Here is a 26522-nt window from a genome sequence, read left to right as displayed (position 1 = left end):
GGGATTGGTTGAATCGGAACCATAAACCATTATATCTCCAATTTCTTGGTCCTCCTCTTCGTCTACCTCGTCACGCCCTTGATTTCGTCGTTCTGATCTTATCCAATCTCTGAAGCACACTAGAATTTCCAAAGCGTTGCTGCCCAAAGAATGACGGGTATCTCCTAGCTGCTGCCTTGCTTGGCTAAATGCGCTCTCTGATGCGACTGTTGAAATCGGCACATTTAGCACGTCCCGAGCCATGGCTGAAAGAACAGAAAATTGATTTGAGTTGCTCCTCCACCAACTCAGCGGTAGAAAATCCTTTGTGAGGGGCTCTAGTGACTTTTGCAAGTAGAATTGTAGTTCATCAATATTCCTGCTACTGGTTTGTTGATGCTCTCCTAGTGTAGACCAAATCTGATAATCTTGAACACAATCATCATCATCCATAGTTGTTCCAGATGTTGAAGGATTAGTTGAAGGAATATTTGCATCTACAACCGAAGAAGCATCAACAATGTTAGCATAATAATTATATAAAGTTTGTAAATGTGTGTGTAGCTCAGAAATACAAGTGTCAATATCAGGAGTTTCAGTTGGGCCAATATCCATATAAGTATATAAAGCTCTAATTAATTGGCGACACTTTATCATTTTGACAGTAGGGTTTAAAATAGCACCAATTAGGTAAATATAGGGAATTGGGTAGAAATACTTTTTAAGCTTATCTAGCATAGATTCAACAACAGTAGCATATCCTTCTTTCTGCTTCAAATTATGTAGTAAAAGAGAAATTTCAGCAATATGAACTAAACCATTTGAAATGGTAGGATAATAAGCTCCAAAAAACTCAAGTGTAGCCACATAAATTTTTTGTAAAAATTGTATAACATCATGAATGACTTCCCAAGTTCTAGATGTTAACAAACGGTTAGGATCGGTACAATGAGAATTAACAACTTCAGTTATAGGCATTCTATATTTATAACAACATCTTAAGAACAAATAAGTATAATTCCACCTAGTAACTATTTCTTCAGGCATGAGTCTTGGTTTTAGTCCATAGTGTACACATTTTTCCTTAAATGCATTTAATCTAGCACTTCTATTATTTCCTTGAATTACACCAACAGCTCTCCTAATTAAAGTAATTTCATCTCTAAATAATTCAAGGCCACTCTTCACAATCAAGTTATAAATATGACATGCACATCTAACATGAAATATTTCAGGAATTGGTGGGTGTAGATGCAATTTTAATATTGTAATAGCAGCAATGTTGTTAGAAGTATTATCAAATGACATACACAAAACTTTTTCTGCAAGATTATAAAATATAGCAACTTCATGTATAGTATTACTTATAAATGCACCAATATGACTTTGATTTTCATCATATTTAAAAGCAATAATACGTTTTTGCATACAAAAATTATCATCTATCCAATGGCATGTAACAGTCAAATAATCATTTCCATTCACAGCACGACCAATATCAGAAGTAAGAGAAACTTTACAAGGAAGACTTGCGAACAAATAACGTATATATGTCTGATATTGTCCAAAAAGCCTAAAGATATCAACTCTACAAGTACTTCTAGGAATACCTTTAAACATAGGGTTATAAATTCTTTGAATATAAGTAACAAGATACGGTGAAGAAGCAAAACTAAAAGGTAAACAACCTAAAATAATTATTTTAGCTAATTCTTCTCGATCTTTCTTAATATCGTATTTCCCAAATAACCCACCAGTACTCGGGTTAAGTCTTTGTTGCCTAGATAACTCATCTACTTCCCATTCAAGAGGGTGTTTCTCTCCCATATGCCTACAAAGTTGACGCGTTCCCCCTCCTTTACCAGGCTCATGTTTATAAGGTTCACTACAAATTTTACATTTTACATATTTTTTTTGATCTTCTAGTCTTTCAAAAAACATCCAACACTTACTTCTTAATCGCCGATTCTTCTTAATAGGGAGAGGGGGCCTACTTGTTGCACCTGCACCCCTAATATTTTGAGTTTGACTAGCATTACCAGGTGTAGGTGGTGGTGTGTCAAGATTATCGGGTGATTGAATATCATCTAACAAAGCATCTAAATCATCATCTACACCATAATTTTCTTGCATTCGCTCATAATCTACATTTAAATTTTCAGGTGAACTTTCAGAAATATGTGTAAAGCTACTAGAAGAACCAACACCACCTCTTGTTTTTTTTGAAGTTTTCTTACTACCACCTCTAGTGCACGCTTTTTTGGCCGCTCTAAGTAAATCCATTATATAAATTAAAGTAAGAAATTAAAGTAAGAAATTAAATTAAGAAATTAAATTAAAAATTCAAGTAAGAAATTAAATTAAGAAACTAATTAATAAAATAAGTGTACACCAAATAAGAGAAAGAGATGGAACGAGTGTACTGGGATTCCTTATGCCGCACTAATTTTGAATTTTTGATATCAAAATTCAAACTTCAATTGATAGACCGAAACTTGATAGTTGATAATACTTGAATACTTGATAATTGATACCACACTTCACTTGAATAATTGATATTTGATAATAATAATTTTGTAATGGCTAAACTAAATAATTGGTGAAACTTGAAATAATAAATAATTGAGAATTTGAGATTTGAGAATTTAAGAACTATAATATCAAGAGAGAATTGAGAGTTTGATACTTGAGAGAGAATTAGAGTAGTAAGAGAGTGAATTTGTGAGAAAAAATGAAGAAGAAGAGGGGCTATTTATAGATTTTGGGGTGGAAGGGCTATATTATTAATGGGGGGGCCGAAATTGGCCATTTCTGCAATTTCTGGCCATTCCCCAACGGTCATTTCTGAATTTGACCGTTGGAAACGGTCCAATTTAATTAAAAAAAAAAATTCAAACGGAAACCGGGCTGCTAACGGGTGTTCAGCCCGTTAAGGAAATTCGGGTTTAACGGGTTCGGGGCACCGTTAGTCTAAATGTGAACGTACACAACCCGACCCCCGTCCCAACGCGAACAGTAGCGGGCTGACCCGGGTTGAAGCGGGCTGAAAACGGGTCAGCCCGGCCCGATTAACACCCATATTGTAAAGTTGCTCTGACATTTATGCGAGAATCAATATGATATTTTGAACCATTTAAAGTTGGTAAAACTATTTGTTCATCGTATAGTTTACTGACATTTTGGTTACATTTTATACTTGGTAATTCATACATAGAAATGATCAGAAACAGAAGGGTGATACAATCCAGAACACAGAAATCAGCTACAAACTAAGACCATTTCCTAATGTGATCATTAAAAAGGATCAACACTAGTTATATCATACTTAAAATGACAACAATGTACTAAAACATACTAGCTACTAGGATTGAACTTGGGAACTAAACTCGACGTGCTGTAATCGAATGACTCTGAGACAAACATAAAAATCTGCTGTCTCAGATAACAATAGAGTTTGTCAAAGTAAACCAAGTTACATTGAGCTCTTTCTTATAGATGTTTTCATCAAATTACTGAAAATTATCTTCGTGCGACCATAGACCATTAAAATCTCCCATATTAGCTTGATTCCAACCTTCATATCCTGCAGTAAAGACAGAAAAGACTAAATTAGTTTTTCCGTTTCATTTGTTAGAAAAAGATTTGGATTTTACGAATGAGTTGGCTTGGTCATAATAATAACCTTCATAGGACATATCGTCGTTGCCATAGAATCCAGTGTAGTTTCCATGAACCGAGTAAGGAGATACACAGCCGTAGCTACTGAGATCGCCAGAAAGTTCAACTTCCCCTCTAAAACTCGGGAAAGATGAACTCGAGGTGAACTCAAATCGATCACTTGGTTGTGTTAATGTCGTGGTTTGGAGGTCATAGTTCGGATAGTTTCCAATAGGAAATAAGACAATCTCAATACCTTTGAAGAATCAAGATCATATCATGTGACATCCAAAAGTTTGTCGCATTAGTCCCCTCATAAGGAGAAGTCACAGGAGTCGAATAGTTGCTATCGTTGGACATATACGTCGTTTGAGTAGGCGTCTCAGTAGTAAGAACAACCAGTTCATTTGAGACTGCTACTGAAGTGTCGCTTGTTTTCAGTGATGCGTCGTTTCTTTTGATGATACGACAAAGAGCGAAAGGCCCTAAACATATTCAACATAGCAAAATATGATCAACTTATTGAATTCTTGGATTTTGCTAAATCAAGGAAACATACACTGAGCTTGTTGAATCGACCTGGAAATTTGGAGTGCCTTGAGAAACATCATCACAGAGACGATACTCGTGCATTACCCATTCCGTTCTACCGCCAAGAGGAGCTCTTCCACTATAGAAGACTAATGTCTTGCGATATCCAACAACTTCAGGCTGATGACAGACAACTTTCCTGTCTTTCCCTGTCGCTTTCCAGTACCCCGACTTAGTGGCTCGATTGGTTCATGAGCCATTCAGGTACTTCTTATCCCGAGGACAGAAGAAGAACCATTCCATGTCGCGCTTTGGCAGGAACGATTTCTCTGCATTTTTTAGGACAAGATGTCAGAGGCTGATAAAGCCTATGTTCTGTTGGTTCAATTGAACACAGTATTTTCGACACAGAACACAAACACAAATGTGAAAAAACACTAAGACTACTAAAAATGTTAACAAATATTAAATTCTGAACCCATCCTAAATCCGCCTTTACAAGATGTCAGAATCCTAAAGTTTCCATTTTAGGTAAGCAAATCATGAACCAATTATAATGAGAAACTTCTATTGCTTTATATATGCTTTTCATCTTGTAATATGTGGTCAGGGTTTGAAATTAGATACTGATAATTTAGCTTTCAAATATGAAAAAAAAAGAGATGCCCCACAGAACACTCCATCTTTTTGATTTAGACAATAATAAAGGAACAAACATATAAGTCATAAAGCAACAACTTTCCAGTTTAATTTCAGTTCAAAAGTATCATGAAGCTGGAAATGCACTAATATTACTCCCTCCATCCCAAAAACAGAACGATACAGCTTGAGTTTCGAGAGTCAAACTTCTTAATTTTGACGACGAATTTGGACATAGAATCTTTCAGTTTTTTTGTAATAAAAGTTACATATTTAAAAACTACATAAAAAGTATAAGTCACAATAATAAACGATTCAAAAAATCTATAAGGCATATGAAAAAGTCGCGTTTGACTCTCTAAATCAAAAGTGTATCATTCTTTTTGGACGGAGGGAGTAGCTTTTCAGGGGAAATCATTGGCAAATATAATTGAGATTACAAAATGTATGTTCTGCAATAGTTCAACAATTATTTTTTTCAATATTCAGTTAATATTTTTATTATTCGACGCGAATCAATAAGAATAAATGTTTATCAAGAATGTATACCTGGAAGTTCCCAAGGATCAAACTTGTACAAGTCTATTACTGGAATAACTTCCAATTCAATTTCAAGTCCATCAGTTTTCCTTTTCAGGTAATATCCAATCAATTCTTCATCAGTTGGATGAAATCGAAATCCTGGAGGCAGCGATGTTCATCCCATTTAAGTAACTTCTCAAGTTCCAAATCAAGAAAATATCCAAAACTAAGTGCCTCTGTACTACAACAACAGACCAGTGTAATCCCCACTGGGGTCTGGGGGAGGTAGAAGTGTGGGATCTGGGAAGATATAATGTAGGTAACTAAGTGCCTCTATACCTACCTCTATAATGTAGGTAAACCTTACCCCTACCTTGTTAAGCTAGAGAGGCTGTTTCCAATAGCCGTTCAATTACAACTAAGTGCCTCTATACCTATTGAAAATCAAAAAGATCCAAAAATAAAAACTTTTAGCTACACTGAATTCAAGAATTGTGATAAATTTTGATAAAATGCTCCCCTGGAGCAAGAAAATCATCTTCTCTGACAAAAAGTTCAGAACTTTATATTCTAGCCAAAACCCCACTTAGCCCTTGATAAAAGCTCTTGGAAATTGGTAAAGAAAGTAAATTCAAGTAAAAATTTAAAACCCCACAAGGTAAAATGCCTTAAATTGGCACAAGAAATTGTCAAAAATTCAAAAAAATTAATTATTTTCTAATAGCAAATTTGATGACTCTTAGTTTGGTGTATATGAAGATGAGAAGATGTGTAGAGTAATAACAAATGAGTATGGATGGGTTTTAATTTGTGGGGGAAAAGAAAAAATGGAAGAAAAACGGTTAAATAAAGTCGCCGGTGAATGACTATCCGCCCGGGACTAGAGAAGAAGCGAAAAAAAAAGTAAAAGAAAAAAGACAAAGAAAAAGGAAAAGGAAAAAGAAAAAAAAGTAAGAAAAAATGGTACAAAAGAATAAAAAATAATCTGAAAATTATTTTTTCTTGCTTCTCACTGTCCCAAGGAGAGTGAAATACACACATTCTGCCACGTCAGCATTAAGGGAACAAATAATTTCATTTAAAATAAATTTAGGGGATAATAGAATTTTCACAAAAAAAGTATGTAATTGAAAATCCGGACATAGGTCAGGGTACCTAGGCATTTTCCCAAAAATATATGTAAATGAATTCACAGCGATATGGTGCAAAATTTTGGGGGACCCCATCAAGCATCAAGCAGACCGTCCACTCATTACATGCACTTCTTATTTCAATTTAAAAGGCGGCAGTGATTATGCCTTCAGCTAAGTCAGTCCACGGAATAGTATAAGGACAGAAAAGGTCGGAATAAAATTTAAATTAAATCTAATAATAACATTCTCTGACATTTCAATTTGTATCCTCGGATTATTCATAAGTCTGGATAAATAAAAAGATTGTGATAAAACTGACAGACAACATTAATAAGTTAGTAAATCAACATTGAGTGCGTAGTTGATGAGTTAACAATACATATAAGATATGTTGGGGTGTGCCACCTAAATATGTGCATCCCAACGTATTAATGTTCCAAAAAATTAAATTAGATACCAATAAAGCAAAGAAAATAAATGACACGAAACATTTACTATTTAATTCCACCAAGTGACCAACGTCCTCTTTTCAACGGGAAAAAAATAAAAATAAAAATAATCAAATTTACAACTGATAATTGAAAAATAGCCACAGCTTTAAAAGTAAATAAAATTTAGCCACTTTTTCATGTAAAGATAAAATCTGAACAAAGACACCCTTAAACATCCGGAAATATTCCAGCATAATATGCCGGAGTTAGAATTTTTTACATGTGAGCCTCCAGCATAATGTGCTAGAATTTCATAATGTGCTGGAGTTCCAACATAATATGCGAGAAGTTTATATGCAGGAATTTCATAATCCAGTATGCTGAAACTTTTTGTGTGTTGAAGTTCCAACATATGCTGGAAGTTTATACGCAAGAGCTCCATAATCCCGCATATTACACTGGAACTTTTCGTGTTTAAGCAAAACAATGATTATTTTTCAATAACTTTGAAAATGCAGACTATTTTTCGATTACCAATCCGAAAACTGGCTAGCTCGTTACCCTTTCAACCTCTTTCTTTCATCAGTCCACATCAATCCAAAGATTTAAAGAAAGAAGAAAATTACAAAAAAAAAAAAGAATAACGCAAAGAATAAGCATTTTGAAGGCCTCACCAAAGCTAAAGCAAAGTTGTGGTCCGTAGGCATTGTCCAAAAAGTGCATACCATCTCTATATTCCAATTCCCAATCCCCCCCTGTAAAAATCATGTCCACTGAATCTTTAATCATAACCACAACCCTTGCAATTCTCTTGGATCTCTAACACCATTTGCATTTTCCTCTAACAACAAACGCCAACTTACCATTTTTCCAAGAACCCAACAACTCCCCATTTTCAAAATGTCTCTAGCTATTAGACTACACGTTACTAGTACTACCATTTTCCACTATTGTAATAACACTAGCAAGAAAAACCCCTTTAGTCACAATTGCACCAAATTTAAAGCCAACCCCATTTACCATTTTGACAAATTATCTCACCTTGTGTTTTCCCACAGAAAAAAGATGAGTTCTTTAACTTCTTCAAGAGGGTCTTGTGGGTTGACAGTGAAGAGTTCTTTGATTGAACCAGATGGGGGTTCTTTAGTGGATCTTGTGGTGCCTGAGAATCAAAGGGTTGCAAAAATTGCAGAGGCAGAAACTATGGCAAAAGTGAAGCTGACAAAGATTGATCTTGAATGGGTTCATGTGATTAGTGAAGGTTGGGCTAGTCCTCTTAGAGGGTTTATGAGAGAGGATGAGTATTTGCAGAGCTTACATTTCAATTCCCTTAGAATGAAAGATGGGTCTATTGTTAATATGTCACTTCCTATTGTTTTGGCAATTGATGATGAAGATAAAGAGAAGATTGGTGCCTCCTGTGATGTTGCTTTAGTTGGACCAAATGATGATTTAGTTGGCATTCTTAGAAGGTGAGGACTCTATTACATTTGTGGAAAAAAGATTGTTTTTTTGGGGGGGTTTAAAGAGATGTTCTAATTTTATTCTCCATTTCCCCCTTTCATGATGCCTGACATATCTGTTTGTTTTGCATTTGCTAAAGATTGAAAATTTTCCTGCGGAAAGACAATAATGCTACAATTGTTACTTCATGTTCGGATTTTATAGTTCAATTACTGCAAGATGACATCTTTATGTGCCTTTTCCTGCCCTGATAAAAACATGTTTTTTATACAATTGCTTTAGCTATGTGGTGTAAGGGCTTCCAGAAGTGTTTATAGAAATCTTGGTATGACCGATAAGGGATAATTAATCCTCAGATTAAATTTGAGATGAGTTTGTCCCATGTTTGGTTGGGATAAAATCGCGGTATAACTAATCCCGAGATTAGTTCTCCCAGGATTGTAGTGTTATTTTTATCCCTATGGGAGGGTGGGATTACAATCCCGAGATAACTAATCCCGGATAATTAATCATGGGATAACTTGTTTCCCAACCTAACGACCCCTAAATGTTCAAATTCTCTCACATGGTGTTAGAGCCAACCTTTATGTAAGTTGAGGTGAGGAGGGTGTTGAGTTACAAAATTACTTTGCATATGTTGTGTAAGAGTTTTCAAAAAGGGTTATATAAAGGTCTTGTGTTACTTCATCATTGCAATAAGGTTCTGGGTTGCATATACTTTGTTTCACAAAAGAGAAACACAACTTCTTTCATTAAGTTCTAGCAAGTTGTGATAGACATGAATAACTAATTTTCTTATTGCTGTAGTATTCGGGTCATATTATGTGCATTTTGACTAATCCACTAGGTACCTGCTGACTTCTCACTAGCACAGGTACTGTGTAACTCAATCCACCAAAATTTAGACAAAGATGAATAAAGATGAAAAGAAATCACTTGACTTTTTGTGCCTCTACTAGACCCGAATCCTGGTTTCACATGGCCCACTCCAAATTTATTGACGGCTAAGATATACCCTTTAGTGCTAGACACTGAATAGCTATTCTTAAAATGTCAAGCTAATTTGGTTGCTTCTCTGTAATAAAGTGAGAGGCTTCAACAATCTAGTCGTATTATAATTGTATCATTAAGTTTCACATCTTTGGTCTAGTTTTGTCGTTTTAGATTGCATTAACAATCTGACTGGCGGAGTCTCAAAATGGACTTCCAGGTTTTGTATCAAAATGGCATGACAAAATAAAAAAGAAAAAGTTAAACATTGATTGTACTTGAGTGACTTCAGGAACACGTAGACTTGAAATCATATTCACATGAATAATAGCTGAAACTCTTCTTTTTAAAAGAGAGATAAAACATGAATGGCAGGAAAGAAGCAGGAAAAACATGTTTATGATATTGAATGGATCTTCCCAATCCGTTTGATGAATGTACAAACTCCACAGTATTTTAACTCCTCTCTGTGTAGTTATGTGGTCTTCTTGTTGGGGAGTGGGAATGGATCAGCACGGGCAGTTGTTGCAGTATTCAACTTAGCGTACCATCATTTAAGCACGAAACTTTTCTAGCAGCTCGTCGCCCCATCTGAGTGGCCTAATGTAAAGAAATTGCCTCCAATTCTCTGCCAGTAAGCCATGAATTTTTCTAGTGAACTCATATTTCTTACATGCAGGTATAAAAGTATCTGCCCATTCGTAATTTTAGCGAGAATGTCTACTTTATACTTGGTTGTTATAATCTATTTCTGTTCGTAGAAGAACTTCTCTTGATTAAATATCTTTTCTTTTGGCAGTATTGAGATCTACAAGCATAACAAAGAAGAAAGAATTGCAAGAACATGGGGAACTACAGCCCCAGGATTACCTTATGTTGAGGAGGTAATTACTCCTGCTGGAAATTGGCTCATTGGTGGAGATCTGGAAGTCATAAAGCCTAGCAAATATAATGATGGTCTTGATCACTACAGGCTCTCTCCCCAACAACTCCGAGATGAATTTGATCGACGTGAGGCAGATGCAGTATTTGCTTTTCAGTTGAGAAATCCTGTCCATAATGGCCATGCTTTGCTTATGAATGATACACGGAGGAGACTTTTGGAAATGGGTTACAAGAATCCAATTCTTCTGCTCCATCCTTTAGGCGGTTTCACTAAGGCTGATGATGTGCCACTAGATGTCCGCATGGAACAACATAGCAAGGTTAACTTTCTCCATTTCCTTTATCTTTAATCCTTTTGCTCGACCTCTATGGTTTGAAGTGCTGTTACTTAATGAGAATTACACCTATATAGGTCCTAGAAGATGGAGTTCTCGATCCTGAGACTACTATTGTGGCCATATTTCCCTCACCAATGCATTATGCTGGACCTACTGAAGTACAGTGGCATGCAAAGGCACGGATAAATGCGGGTGCAAATTTCTACATTGTAGGTCGCGATCCTGCTGGTATGAGCCACCCAACAGAGAAGAGGGACTTGTATGATCCAGATCATGGAAAGAAAGTTCTAAGCATGGCCCCTGGTCTTGAGAAATTGAACATTCTGCCCTTCAGGGTAGGTTTCCAACCTCCCTTATTGCATTAACCTTTATAGTTTTTCTCAAAGATCACTTGAGTATATTCTGCTAGCATATCTGGTACTCCCTCTGTCCCAATTTATGTGGCACCGTTTGTCTGGGAACATAGTTTAAGGAAAAAAAGAAGACTTTTGACACTTGTAGTTTAAAACAAATATTAAACATTTGTGTGGCTTTAAATCATCTCATTAAGTGCAAAATGAGAATTTTAAAGTTAAACTGTTTCTAAATATGAAAATGTGACATTCTTTTTAGGACATACTAAAAAGGAAAGTGTGTCACATAAATTGGGACGTAGGGAGTAATTAGTATTAGCAGTGCTCATATATTACCCGCATACGAGTGCCCCAATTCATATTGTGAAGTCAAGACAGATTCTATTGATGTTTCTTCTTAAGTTCAAACCATCTTTCTCCTCTACTGTTTGTCATTGTAATTAGCTTCAGCTTTTCCTGAACTCATCTCGATTTCTATAAATGTAAAGGCCCAGAGTATCTTCTAAACTTTCAAATTTCTGTGCATCTTTTGCAGGTGGCAGCATATGATACAGTCGATAAGAAGATGGCATTTTTCGACCCTTCACGTGCTAAAGAGTTTCTCTTTATTTCTGGTACCAAGGTGAGGACGGGATTATGGTGCTATGTTATTTTGGTGGTTCTTGTATTTCGATGAAACTCACATAGAAGTTAGTTTAGACACTAGTTTGCTAGTTAATGCTATGAAAATCCTTCAGAATTTTAATTTTCTTATGAGTTAAAATTGTGAGATGATATCTGTTCTGCATATGAAAATACAAAGTCGGGTTTGGGATCTTCCATGGGGTAAAAGACAAGCTCTACCTAGAAGTTGGTTTAGACAATATTTTTCTAGTTCTTTGCGACTGAGAGAGAAAAAGATGTCAGGAAAAGAAGAACCCAACACTAATTATCTTGTTCTTTCTTATTAAACTGCTTTAACATATTGATATTCTTAAGAGTCACACTTGTGAAATGGCATCTGATCTGCATGTGAAAATACAAACTCGGGCTTGGGCCTTCTCCATCGGGTAAAAAGCTGTTTGTATTACTGTTGGTGCACAATACTGAGATTATAAACGCTTAAGGCCATGAAAACAGTTCTCTAATGATGAGTGTCAGAAGTTTTATTGAGGGAAAGAAGGAAGATTAACTGATAGTTAAGGCATAAAATGTTGACATATGATAATTAAAATTGAGATTTTTGCCTATCCTCCCATTTTGCATGCTACATTCTTCATTTGGTTGGTAGAGTGTGCATCAGTTTGAGTGTTATGCTTAGTACGTTTTTCCATTCTCTGCATGTTTTTTCACTGACTATGATGTTTACTTTCAATTGATGACCTCTTATGCAGATGCGAACTTATGCAAGAACTGGTGAGAATCCTCCAGATGGTTTTATGTGTCCCGGGGGATGGCAAGTCTTGGTCAAATACTATGAGAGCTTGCAGGCTGAGGACGGCGTACAAAACTCTGCTGTTCTTTCTGCCCGGTGATATTACTTTTAGAGTACAAGAAATTCGAGTTGTCTTTAGGTCTTGCGGATAATTCTTAAAGAACAAAGTTAATTTGAAAATTTGAAACGAGAGATAATTGATGGTGTCTCATGTTCTTTAGTCTGGACAATCCAGTTGAGGCTATCAATTGTCTTCTGCTGGTATTTCTCTGCTATTTGGAATTGATTTGTTATATTTTTTGTTAGAAGTACTGATCATTCATTCTAAAAAAGTAGTCTTTTAACTGTTCTATGCCAGTCTTTTAACTTCTTTTCTTCAGGAAAAATGTAAAGCCAAATCCTGAATTTCGAGAACATAGAGCCAGACCAATTAATTAACATCTGAAAGTCTCTAAGTTGGAAATATTTTTTGCTGTTTCTTGCTTCTCCATTGCAAGTGGCTACTAAGCTGACAATCCATTGAGTTTCAAAATATCACGATCCGAATTTCCCACTGTCGGAATCGTGATGGCGCCTAATATTGAACCCGCTAGGCAAGCCAACGTTATTGATTATTTTACTTCCTTACTTTATCTTTTAACAATTTACAAGTTAACATAAGAACAATAGCGGAAAAAAATGCGGAAGAACAAAATTTAACAATTTAACTTAATACAAGTACGAATCCACAATAAAACTCCACCCAGAACTGGTGTCACAATCTCACGAACTGTCTACGAATACTACAAATAGTGGTTTGAACAAGGAAAATACATATATGTCTCAGAAATAGATAAAAACATAATGGAAGTATGATAGAAGGGGACGCCAAGGCCTGCGGACGCCTGCAGGACTACCTCGGGTCTCTACTGGACTAAAGGCAGCAACCTCGAACTACGGTCGTAGGATCCAGTACCGGGATCTGCACAAAATGTGCAGAGTGTAGTATCAGTACAACCAATCCCATGTACTGGTAAGTGTCGAGCCTAACCTCGGCGAAGTAGTGACGAGGCTAGGACACAACAACCATATAAACCTGTGCAATTAAATCATATACGAGAAGCAATAATAACAAGAATTTAACAGAATAAGACGGAAAAAAGGGAAACACGCTGAGGCTGGTTATGACAATAATAAAGTAAAGCGACAAAATAAATATCAAACTTGAAGCAACGGAAATGATAACACAGTAACAAGTGCACGACATCACCCTTCGTGCTTTTACTCTCATCCTCACCATAAGAATCAACAGAAACTGCACGGCATCACCCTTCGCGCATTACCTCTCATAATCATGGCACGTCATCACCCTTCGTGCATTAATTCTCAAAATATCAGCACGACATCACTCTTCATGCATTAACTCTCAAATCATGGCACGATATTACCCTTCGTGCATTAACACTCACTCACAATATCATACACGACATCACCCTTCGTGCTTTACACTCACTCACAATATCATGCACAACATCACACTTCGTGCTTTACACTCTTCCTCACCCAATCAATAGAAACAATGCATCCCGACAAGGGAATCAACAATATAAACAATAACATCCCGGCAAGGGAATCAACAATATAATCAATAACGTCCCGGCAAGGGAATCAGCTATAGTCAATCTCGTTTCAACCGTTAACTTCACATAATAAGTCTCAACTTGAGTCAATACTCAACAATGGTTAATTACCAAGAAATATCATAAGTGTTGTTCAACATGGATAATTATCAATTTAAGCATGAACAATACATAATAAGAGTCACAACGATAATGGTATGAGACTCACGGGTATGCTTGACACCAACGTATAGATAATCGTCACCATACCTATACGTCGTACTCAACACTAACACGTAGCATATAAGACCACAACACCTATTCCCTCAAGCTAAGGTCAGGCCAAACACTTACCTCGATTCCACGGTCAAAAATCAAGCCTCAAATACCGCTTTATCTCTCGATTCCACCTATAATCCGCTTGTATCTAGTCATAAATTACTTAACAATATCAATATAAGCTAAATAAACCAATTTTAATGCATGAATATAGACTTCACAATGTTTTTCCCAAAAAGAAAAAAACAGACCCCCGACCCGCTTGGTCAGAACTCAAAATTCGAACCAAAACCCGATCACCCATTCACCCACGAACTCAAATATGCAATTAGTTTTGAAATGGGACCTCAATTTGAGGTCCAAATCCCCAAAATTCGAAAATCCTAACTTCTACCCCAAAACACCCAATTTCTCATGAAAAATCCTAGATTTTGAAGTGAAATTATGTGAAAAGATGAATTAGATTGAAGAAGAAGAGTTAGAAATCACTTACTTATGATTGGGAGAAGTTTGAGCCTTTGAAAAATCACCTAGGGATGCTTCGGGTTCGAAATTTTGAAAAATAAAGTTGAAATCCCACCAAAATTCCACTTAACAGGTCGCAGATATCAGAACTGCGACTGTGCTTCGCATTTGCGAAGCTCGCAATTGCGAGAAGGGCATCGCAAATGTGAACCTTCGCAATCTCTGTTGCCTTCGCATTTGCGACATCTAGCCTACCTTGACAACTTCGCATTTGCGAGAAAAGCTGGCCCTGACCTTCTTCGCATTTGCGGTCACTGCTTACATCACAATTGCGATGCCTGATCTCGCAATTGCGAGATCAGGTTCCTGCTACAACAACTGAAACATACCAGCAATCTCCCTAAGTCCAAAATCACTCTGTAGCTTATCCAAAACTCACCCAAGCCCTCGGAACTCCAAACCAAACATGCACACAAGTCTAAAAACATCATACGGACTTGCTCGTGTGATCAATTCATAAAAATAACATTAACAACTACGAATTTAACCTCAAATTCATGAAATTCATAAGATAGTTCAAATTTTCCATTTTCTTAACTAAAGGTCCGATTTATACCAAATGAACTCGGATTCTTACCAAATTTCACAGATTAGACTTAATTATTATTTTAAACATGTACCAAGCTCCAGAACCAAGATACGGGCCCGATACCATAAAAAAACACACCATTTTATTTTCAAAATTCTTTATATTTTCCACTAAATAATTTTCTTTAAAAATTCTTTTCTCGGGCTAGGGACCTCGGAATTCGATTCCGGGCATACGCCTAAGTCCCATATTTTACTGCGGACCCTACAGGACCGCCAAATCATAGGTCCGGGTCCGTTTACCAAAAATGTTGACCAAAGTCAACCTTAATCAATTTTAAAGGCTAAATTCATTATTTTTCTTAAATTCCACATAAAAACTTTCCGGAAAAGCGCATGCAAATCGAGGTGAAACAAAAGAAGGGTTTTAAGGCCCCGAAACACAGATTTGACCTCTAAACAAAAGATGACCCTTTTGGGTCATCACATTCTCCACCTCTAAAACAACCGTTCGTCCTCAAACAGACATACAAAAGTACCTGAGTCGGTGAAAAGATGGGGATATCGGCTCCGCATATCAGACTCGGACTCCCAGGTCGCTACCTCAACAGACTGACCTCTCCACTGCACACAAACTAAAGGGAAATTCTTCGATCTCAACTGACGAACCTGCCGGTCTATAATAGCCACTGGCTCCCTCCTCATAGGTCAAGTCCTTGTCCAACTGGACAGTCCTGAAGTCCAACACGTGGGATGAATTGCCGTGATACTTCTGAAGTATGGACACATGAAACACTGGATGCACTGCTGATAAACTCGGCGGCAACGCAAGCTCGTAAGCCACCTCTCCCACTCTCCAAAAAATCTCAAAAGGCCCAATGAACCTAAGGCTTAACTTTCCCTTCTTCCCAAATCTCATCACGCCCTTCATGGGCGACACCCGAAGCAACACTCGCTCTCCGCCCATGAATGCCACATCGCAAACCTTACGGTTGGCATAACCCTTTTGCCTGGACTGAGCTGTACGAAGTCTATCTTGAATAATCTTAACCTTATCCAAGGCATCTTGTACTAAGTCTGTACCCAACAACCGAGCCTCTCCCGGCTCAAACCATCCAACCGGTGACTGACACCGCCTACCATATAGTGCCTCATAATGAGCCATCTAAATGCTCGACTGATAACTGTTATTGTAGGCAAACTCTGCTAATGCAAGAACTGATCCCAAGAATCTCTAAAGTCAATAACACATTCTCGGAGCATATCCTCCAAAATCTGAATAGTATGCTTGGACTGTCTGTCCGTCTGAGGATGAAATGTTGTGCTAATGGCAAGAACTGATCCCAAGAATCTCCATAAATGCGAGGTAAACTATGTACCTCGGTCAGAAATGATAGACACGGGCACACCATGAAGACGAACAATTTCCTGAATATAGATCTCAACTAACCTCTCTGAAGAATAGGAGGCTGCCATAGAAATGAAATGCACTGACTTGGTCAGCCTATCCACAATAACCCATATTGCATCGAACTTCCTCTGAGTCCATGGGAGTCCAACAATGAAATCCATAATGATACGCTCCTACTTCCACTCAGAATCTCAATCTTCTGAAGCAAACCACCAGGTCTCTGATGCTCGTACTTTACTTGCTGACAATTCAAACACCGAGCTACATATGCCACAATATCCTTCTTCATCCTCCTCCACTAATAATGCTGCCGCAAGTCCTGATACATCTTGGCGGTTCCCAGATAAATAGAGTACCGGGAACTATGGGCCTCCTCTTGAATCAACTCGCGAAGTCCATCCACATTAGGCACACAAATACGACCATGCATCCTCAGAACTCCATCATCTCCAATTGTAACCTGCTTGGCATCTCCGTGCCGCACCATGTCCCTAAGGACAAGCAAACGAGGATCATCATACTGCCGATCTCTAATATGCTCAAATAATGCAGAACGAGCGATTGTGCAAGCTAGAACACGTCTGGGCTTAGAAACATCCAACCTCATGAACTGATTGGCTAAAGCCTGAATGTCCAAAGCAAGCGGTCTCTCACCGATCGGAATATACGCAAGGCTACCCATACTGGCTGACTTCACACTCAAAGCATCGGCCACTACATTGGCCTTCCTCGGATGATACAAGATGGTGATTATTTGACAAAAAGATGTCAAAACCTTTTTTATTAAAACAACTAATGATAATGATGAGGTCAATCTTAGTCATGCACAATAAAATCTAGATCAAATGATATAAGGGGTAAGCAAGATGAATGATATAACAAGTAAGTTCAAATCAAATAAATGCTCATAAGTGTGAAGACTTAAATGCGCAATAGAACCTTCACAGATACAATTGGTATAATAGGGAATAAGTTTGAGATGATTAGGGAATCTTAGGATCTTCTCTAAAGAACAAGACTGCTTTTGCATTCAATCTCAGATGATTCTTTTACAAGTGTTCTTTTGTCTTTTTTCTCCCGTCCCCCTTCTTCTTTACTTACCCCTATTTATAAGAGACAATCTCCCAAAAACCCTAAAAAGTACAACATAGAGAATATTCGAAAAGAATATTCTTACTGTCTCCCACTAAATTTACACTGTCGTGGATGTTATGCATCGACTGACCGCCCTCAGTCGTTACCTTTCACCACGACGTCCATTAGATCGTGCATCATTATAACCTCATTCCTCATCCTACTCGGTAATGGTTGTTGTTGCCAAATTTGGACCTATATAGTTAGTCCCTCCGCTTGTCAAGGTCACGGCCCTGTGCATCCTTAATAAGCGGACGTCGCCCATACCCATGGAGAAATTTGGCGGTTAGATCGTAACGGTTTGATCAATAATGAAAGCGCGAAACAATCTACGGTATTCCGAATAGCATAGCATATCGGGAAATGACGTCACTCTCACGTGCGTCATCATTGCACGTCTTCCTAAAGTAGAGACCAATTGGTTTGTCACTTTGATTTTGGTGCCACTGGCAGCCTTTCGCTTCGATTCTGGTTCTATCTATACCTTATAAATAGATGAAGGTTTGGTTCTTTCTAGAACTTTCGATCATTTCCTTTCTTGTGTATGTGTTATCTCCTTTGGCCATCTCTTCTCGTATCTTTAGCTCTACTTTCGTGATTTTTCTCTTCACCTTCTTCCATTCATCGTTCTTTGTTTTATCAATGTACCCTCTGCCATCGAGATGCCTATAACACATCGTTCCCAAAAAGAGATTTCTGATGCCACCCCCTTTCCATAGCACCTCCCCCTGGTGGTGAGGATGTGGCGATAGAGGAAGGGGACAACCTTCCCACCGTGGAGGAGATACTACCGAGAAATGTCTCGGAATGATTTCCTTAAAGAGCCTGTTCCTTCTCCTGCTCCAGTGATTTGTGAGACTAAGCAGGCTCATATAGATTACCTTCAATCTACGTATAACATTCCCTCCCATATTGAGATGGTTCTGGCCGGGAGGGACTTCGTAGATGTCCATAGACCGAGATATTGTGCCTTTTACATATACCCCTTTGTGATTGGCCACACTTTCCCTCTTCTTATGTTACTGGAGGAATTTTGTCGGTTTTATGAGGTCTGCCCGGCGCAACTTTCTCTGTACACGTACAAGATATTTTTCGTATTGACGAAGTACGCGAAGTTGGCGGGGTGCGACGTTGTCCTCCACCACCTTCTACATTTGTTTCCCCCTAGTTTTCACAGGGGAACTATGATACATTTGAGGCACCGTGGGTCCTAGGGACTGGTGGTCGGAACGGACGACTGGGCAAGCCGTAAATTTTGGCATAAATACTTCTTTGTTAGAATCGAGCACCTGATGTCGGACCCCGCTGGATTCCCAGAACGGTGGAATCATAACCATAGGTGTTGGTACTTGTAGTTTACTTTTGTTTATTCCAACTTTGTACTTATTTGTAACTTTCCAATGCAAATGTAAGGTATACACCTTGTCCCATTGCCGATATCAAGGACTGGGTAGCCCGCTTATTACCTCACACGATGGAAACTCAAGATTGGCCCGCTTTCGTGAAACACTTTGGGCCGAAGGTTCTATCTGGTAAGTGTTTATCTGTTTTGACCTTTAGCTGTTTGCCGCCGTTTATTGACCTGACTCCCTGAGATGATAGATCGTAGGGCTTCCAGGAAAAAGGCCCCAGTCCCTGTATTTTGCTAGGCTGTCGCATCAGCGGGATGTAATTTTTCTTGGCTGAGTCCATCCGAGGGGGCCGTGCTCAGCCCGTACAGGCTAGAGACTCCTCCCGATCGGTCTATAACCTTGTGGACGAGCCTTCCAATGGGGATGAATCTTTGTCGAGAAAAAGGAGGAGGGTAGAACTTGGTAAGAAAGTTGCCTCTGATGCTGGAAAGAGCAAAACTGGTGCGTCGGAGACGACACCGGTGCCTGTTTTTATGGCGGATGCCATTTTGGCAGGAAGGTCTCCCTGGAACGAAGGAATATACCAAGGAGGGGGGTCTGCGCGCTCCGCCGAAGGCAGAGCATCATCTACCGTTGGAGGAGGCATACATGCCTAGGGCGATGGTTCGGGCTTAGACGTCGACCTTGAGGATGTACGAGAGTTCTTAGACCATCATACTCATGTAGAAGTGAGGACGGAGGGCTCTGATCGACATATTGTCGTTCCTAGAGACTATGACTTGCTGCCGAACAGTGAGCAGGCGGAGTTAGTGTTTGCTCCCTTATGCGCTGCTCCTGAGAGTGTGACACTTCAGGCGATGAGCGACGCGGAGTTGTCATGGAGCATCTCTGGCGTGGCTCTACGGGTAAACATTTCGTTCTTCTCCTTTTTTTTGTTTTGTTTTGTATCCTTAGCCTATTCTTTATTTTGATTTTGCTTTTCATATTAGACCCTCATCATGGAGATTGAGCGGGAATGTAGAGATAGACGGAGGATAGCCATTTATGGGAGGATGACCACCAAATATTAGGAATACCGCTCCAAGCATCGTGCGTTGGCCGATCTCTTTACTCAGGACAATGACTTTCAGCTGTTCCGTGACGGGCTTAAGCAAAAGGAGAATCAATAAGGTCGAAGAGTTGAGGGAGCGAGATGAGGACCTGATGAAGGCCATTACCCGTTGTAGTGAACTTGAGGCGGCTCTTAGGGCCAAGGAAGATGAACTCGAGATGAATAAGGGGGTGATAGCCAAGAATGCCGACCTCCAAGCGAAGGTGGCAACTTAGTTGCTGAGCTTGACGGGAAGGTGGTAGAGGTCATCGGCCTTAAAGGCGAGCTGAGTGTGAATGCTGGTGGATTGGCTTGTGCTGAAAGGGATAGGGCAACTGCCATCTCTGAGGTAACAACTCTAGAGGATGCCCTCCGTGTTTGCAGATCAGAACGGGACAAGGAAGTGGAGGCATATGCGCTTAAGGTGGCGAGATTTGGGGGGCGTATTCGAGATTTGAAGGTGAAATTGTCCGTATTAAATGAACAAGTTACTGCTTTGAAGGCGAAGGACGTACGGCGACAGTCACAACTTACTACTTCCCATGCTTCGGCCAACCCTGTCGTGCCTCGAGATTTATATGAGCTATGGGTTCATGCCAAAGCTCAGCTTGACGTATATAAGTCTCTTCGCGCTGATGGGAAAATATCTGAGGCGGAACTCTGAGAGGTGTGTATTAAAGCGTGTGTCGCTCGAAAGGATGTGGTTACGACCCCGACACGCCTGGTAGAGACGATGTTTATTTCGCTGATGCGGACAAACTCGCCTCCGATTTTTGGTACAATGAGGAGTATGCCATGGGGGTGATGTGGAATAGGACTTGGCTGTATTTATTTTGCTTTGTCATTTTTGTGGGGGAGCTCTTGAGCCCTTTGTAAAAAAGTTTTGTAATATAACAGCTGTAATGGAGCAATTACTTTTTATTGTGTACCTCTTAGTTGTTTTCTTGTTGTGTTTGTTCATTTGGCGATGTCCTTTGTCATAGTCGTGCTTATTTTGAGTTGTCGAAATGTTACCTATTGCATTTCGAGCGATATTGCTCTTATGTCAAACTTTTTCCTTTAGTAACGGCCTTATCCATAGGGATGTTGCTTTCGAGCTAATGTCGAAGTGTTATCCCGTTGTGTTTTGAGCGATGTCGAACTCTTTCTTATGGCAATAGCCTTAGCCGTGGGGTTTATTTCGACTTAACGTCGAAATGTTAACCCGTCGTGGTTTGAATGGTATCAAACTCATTTTCTATGGCGATGGCCTTAGCCGTGGGGTGTTATTTCAACTTAGTGTTGAAATATTAACCCGTCGTGGTTCGAGTGGTGTCGAACTATTCTGTGGCGATGGCCTTAGCCGTGGGGTGTTATTTCGACTTTGTGTCGAAATATTAACCCGTCGTGGTTCGAGTGGTGTCGAACTCTTCTATGGCAATGGCCTTAGCCGTGGGGTGTTATTTCGACTTAATGTCGAAATATTAACCCGCCGTGGTTCGAGTGGTGTCGAACTCTTCTATGGAGATGGCCTTAGCTGTAGGGTGTTATTTCGACTTAATGTCGAAATGTTAACCCGTCGTGTTTGACGAAGGACGGTGGAGGGTAACATGCCTTATTTTATTCGCTGGAGTGTCACGTATGCCTGTTTCATTCATACATTGGAGTAATTTCATTCTTGCGTTGGAGATACATGTCGATTTTGTACATTCAACGGAGTAATTTCATTCATGCATTGGAGATACATGTCGATTTTGTACATTTAACGGAGTAATATCCTTATACCTACTCCCTTCATTGCTCGGCCTAGAGATGCTATCGTCAGGCTTAGCAATAAATTATACCTTGAACATCGAGACATCCCCCTCGTCGCCTCATTAAAAACCTCCCCGAGAAAACCCGATTGGGACAAAACCCGAGTGAGGGAAAAAGAGTATGACTTAGGTGGCATCATTTCTCAAAAGTGGAAATATTTGAGGTGAGCGACATTCCAATTGTTTTGTAGTAGTTTTACTTCCATTATTTCTAATTGGAATGCTCCTTTGCTTGTTACTGCTATGATTTTATATGACCCGTCCCAGTTTGTTCCCAATTTTCCTTCATTTGGGTCTTTTGTTGCTTGTGTTTTGGCCTTGAGGACGTAGTCCCCGATTCTCAGTGGTCATACTTTGGCCTTCTTGTTGTAGTACCTTTCTGATTGTTGTTTTTGGGCTATCATTGTTATGTGAGCCATCTCCCTTCGTTCTTCTACCTCGTCCAGGTCTTGTATTCTATTTTCGTCGTTGCTCGGTCCACTCTCATTGGATTACCTCAGGCTGGGTTCTCCGACCTCAATGGGTATAACGGCGTCGGTACCATAGACCAGTGAATATGACATCTCACCGGTGCTGGTTTTTGGCATGGTGCGGTAGGCCCATAACACCTCTAGTAGTAGTTCCGGCCATAGCCCTTTGGCATCTTCGAGCTCTTTCTTTAATACATTCAATATTATTTTGTTGGAGGATTCTGCTTGACCGTTGCTGGCGGGGTGATATAGCGTGGAGAGTATCCGCTTGATGTGCCATTTTTCGAAGAACTCGATCGTCTTTTCCCTGACGAACTGAGGTCCATTGTCACAACTAATTTCCTTGGGGATGCCGAAACGACATATGATGTTTTTGCAGATGAACGCGATGACTTCATGTTCGCATATTTGAGCAAACGCTCCTACTTCCACCTATTTGGAAAAGTAATCAGTTAAAACCAGAAGGAAGTGTATCTTACCTCGCCTTGCTGGGAGGGGTCCGACGATATCCATCCCTAAATTTATAAATAGCAATGGAGAAGTAACGGAGTGCAGGAGTTCGCCCGCGTGGTGTATCATAGGGGTGTATTTCTGGCATTGCTCACATTTCTTGACGTAATCCGCGGCCTCTTTTTTTTATAGTGGGCCAGTAGTATCCTGCACAAATAAGACATCTGACCAGGGCTCGGTTGCCTATATAGGCATCGCAGTGGCCCTCGTGTACCTCTTCGAGCACACGCCTTGTTTGATTCGGTCCAAGGCATTTGGCCAAGGGACCGCCGAACGTCCTTTTGTAAAGGTCGTGGTTTATGAGGTTGTACCTGGCCGCTTGTATTCAAAGATTTTTGGATTCTTTTGTATCTTCTGGGAGTGTTCCCTTCTGCAAATATGATATGATACGATTGTGCCAGTCCCAAGTTAAATTTATAGAATGTACCTAGACTTGGTCTATTTGTGACTGGAGGAGGGTGACCACGTTTTCCTTGGTGATGTTCTTAGTTGCCGCTACCAGCTTGGCGAGGCCGTCTGCTTCGATGTTCTGCGCCCGGGGTATTTGGTCTAGTTAGTATTCGTCGAATTCTAGTAGTAGATTATGGATTTTTGTCTAGTATTTCTGTAGCCTCTTCTCCTTGATCTGGAAAGGTCCGGTTACTTGGTTTACGATGAGTTGAGAGTCGTAGCGTAGGATGACTCGTCGTGCACCATATTTGAGGTCCAATTTCAGTTCTGCAATTACGGCCTCATACTCGGCCTCATTATTAGTCATTTCAGGGCACCGAATGGATTGGCGAATCACTTCGCCCGTTGGGACTTCAACTACGAGTCCCAGTCCAGATCCCGACGCGTTGGATGCGCCGTCGGTGTAGAGGACCCTGAGGTCGGGTCGCCCATGGGAAGCGCGAAGTGCTTCTTGCTTGACCTCAGACAGTATTTCTATACTGAATTCAGCGATGAAGGCGGCAAGTACTTGCAATTTTATCGCGGTTCGCGGTTGATATGTGATATCGTGCTCGCTTAATTCTATGGCCCATTTGGCCAATCTACCCGACAGCTCAAGTTTGTGCAAGATGCTCCTGAGGGGAAACGTTATCACCACCTTTATGGGGTGACACTAAAAATATGGTCTAAGCTTACGTGAAGCTACGACCAACGCCAGAACCAGCTTTTCGAGGTGGGGATACCTCGTTTCGGCGTCAACTAAGGTTTTGCTGATATAGTAAATTGGAAATTGTGTACCTTTGTTTTCGTGGACCAAAACCGTGCTTACCGCGACTTTAGAGATGGCCATGTAGACAAAGAGGCATTTGCTTGGATCTGCCTTGGCGAGCAACGGTGGCGAGGACAAGTAGCTTTTCAATTTTCTCAGGGCATCAACACACTCTGAATTCTACTGGAGCCCGTTGTCTTTCTTTAGCACACTGAAAAATTTATGGTACTTGTCTGACGATCGTGAGATGAACCTTGACAGTGCGGCTATACGACCTGTCAATTTTTGCACATGCTTTTTGCTGGTTAATAGTTCTAGTATTCCCTCGATGGCCTTAATCTGATTTGGATTGACCTCGATGCGCCTTTGCGACACCAGGAAACCGAGAAATTTGCCTGAGGTTACGCCAAAGGCACATTTTTTGGGGTTTAGTTTCATGACGTACGACCTTAGTATATCGAAGGCTTCCTTCAGATGATCGATGTGTTCTTCTTTCCTTTTCGACTTAACCAACATGTCGTCGATGTAGACTTCCATTATTTTGCCGAGTTGATCTTTGAACATCTTGGTGACCAATCTCTGGTACGTCGCTCCTGCATTTTTCAGTCCGAATGGCATGACCCTGTAGCAGTATGTTCCCTGGTGAGTGATGAAAGTGGTTTTCTCCTGGTCTTCTTCCTCTATGAGGATTTGGTTGTAGCCCGAGTAGGTATCTAAGAAGCTTAGCAACTCGTGTCCTGCTGTTGCGTCGATGAGTTGGTCAATGTGTGGCAATGGAAATGAGTATTTTGGGCATGCCTTGTTTAAGTCTGTGAAATCCACACACATCCGCCACTTTCCATTTTCTTCTTTACCATGACCACATTGGCGACCCACTAGGATATTTTGACTCTTAGACAGAGCCATTTACGAGTAGCTTATCGACTTCTTCGCTGATGGCTTTGTTGATTGCTGCATTGAACTTTTGCCTCATTTGCCGCACTAGCGGGTAAAGGGGGTTAACATTCAGTTTGTGCATGGCGATATCTTTCGGGATGCCTAGCATATCTGCATGGGAGAAGGCAAACAGGTCGACACTAAGTTAAGAATTTACGAAACTTACCTGGTTCTGAGAGATTGTGCCCGATATAAGCCTTTTTTGTGCTGCCATTGTCATATAGTAGGACGGGATCGAGATCCTCTATTGTTGACTCGGATGCTTCGACGATGTCGGGGTATTTGATAATGTCTGTTCGTACGTCAAGTTTGGTTCCCGACATCGCTGATTGCTATGCTTCCGCACTGGCCCCTTTTAGTTGTTGGGTGTGGGCGTAATCCTGGGTGATGCGGTAGAATTCCTGTGCAGTGCGTTGTTCGCCTCGGATGCTGAATACCCCCCATGGAGTAGGGAACTTTATTACTTGATAGAGACTTGACAGGACTGCTCGCATGGTGTGTAACCGCGGGTGCCCAATGATAGCGTTGTAGGCTGTATCTTGGTCCATGACATGAAATGTCATTTCCAGGGTGACCCCTATGGCTAGGATGGGTAGCACTATCTCTCCAGAAGTTCGCTCGACTGCATTATTAAAACCCGTTAGTGTTATGCAACGTGGTATTATTTTATCTTCTAGTCTCATCTGTACGAGCACTAGAGGATGGATAATACATGCGCCACTTCCGTCATCTACCATTATTCTTTTTACATCAGTATCTGCAATACATAAAGTGATAACAAGTGCATCATAGTGAGGGAAAGACAAACTGTCAGTATCTGATTTATCAAAGACGATACTATCTTCGACGTCATTATACCGTTCATGAGTAATCGACCGTTTGAGCTTATGAGTGGTGGTGATCTTTACATGGTTTATTGTTGTGTCATCGCCTCCACCAATGATCATCTGTATGGTGTGAGCGGGAGAGGGCAGTTTTGGAGGTCCCTGAGGTTGTTCGCGTCCGCGGGCAAAGTTGGCCCGTCCTCGATTGCTTAGCAGTTCTTTCAGGTATCTTTGATTCAACATTCTTACTACCTCATGCCGCAGTCCTATGCAATCTTCGATTTTATGACCCCTTTCCTGGTGGAATTCACAGAGAGCGTTCGACTTCCGAGTGCTTGGGTCAGACTTCATCTTTTGTGGCCATTGTACTTTCGTATCGAGTTTCTCTAGTACGTACACTATTTTTGAAGGAGAGTCACAAAAATTGTAAGAAGATAAGAGCGGAGGCATACCTTTCTCATGTCGGTGTGGTGCTGCATGTCGAGGAGAAGCATTCGAGTGCCGCGGAGGAGGTGGGATAGATGTCCTGATGTAGGGC

At 40.1% G+C, this 26522-nt stretch overlaps 2 protein-coding genes and 1 pseudogene across 2 annotated transcripts; 1 reads left to right on the top strand and 2 right to left on the bottom strand.

Moving 5' to 3' along the window:
• Positions 1–3162: 3162 nt before the first annotated feature.
• LOC107777971 (NAC domain-containing protein 71-like) lies at positions 3163–5512 on the bottom strand (annotated as a pseudogene).
• A 2027-nt stretch (positions 5513–7539) lies between these two features.
• LOC107777973 (ATP sulfurylase 2) lies at positions 7540–12684 on the top strand. The gene is made up of 5 exons (XM_016598148.2): positions 7540–8364; positions 10146–10551; positions 10644–10904; positions 11458–11544; positions 12296–12684. The coding sequence occupies exons 1-5, from the start codon at positions 7793–7795 to the stop codon at positions 12434–12436; spliced, it is 1467 nt and encodes a 488-aa protein (XP_016453634.2). The 5' UTR covers positions 7540–7792; the 3' UTR covers positions 12437–12684.
• A 12808-nt stretch (positions 12685–25492) lies between these two features.
• On the bottom strand, positions 25493–26107 carry LOC107777974 (uncharacterized). Its single transcript, XM_075218787.1, has one exon. It carries the CDS (start codon positions 26105–26107, stop codon positions 25493–25495), a length of 615 nt encoding a protein of 204 aa, XP_075074888.1.
• Positions 26108–26522: the final 415 nt, after the last annotated feature.

This window comes from Nicotiana tabacum, chromosome 1 (genome assembly GCF_000715075.1).
Source record: "Nicotiana tabacum cultivar K326 chromosome 1, ASM71507v2, whole genome shotgun sequence".
NCBI lineage: Eukaryota > Viridiplantae > Streptophyta > Magnoliopsida > Solanales > Solanaceae > Nicotiana > Nicotiana tabacum.
This window is presented reverse-complemented; position numbering and strand designations above follow the sequence as displayed.

Coding starts and splice junctions, on each gene's coding strand:
- LOC107777974 (XM_075218787.1), bottom strand. CDS start 26,107: ATGATCATTGGTGGAGGCGATGACACAACAATAAACCATGTAAAGATC.
- LOC107777973 (XM_016598148.2), top strand. CDS start 7,793: ATGTCTCTAGCTATTAGACTACACGTTACTAGTACTACCATTTTCCAC. Junction 8,365..10,145: donor TTAGTTGGCATTCTTAGAAG/GTGAGGACTCTA, acceptor TTCTTTTGGCAG/TATTGAGATCTACAAGCATA. Junction 10,552..10,643: donor GCATGGAACAACATAGCAAG/GTTAACTTTCTC, acceptor ACACCTATATAG/GTCCTAGAAGATGGAGTTCT.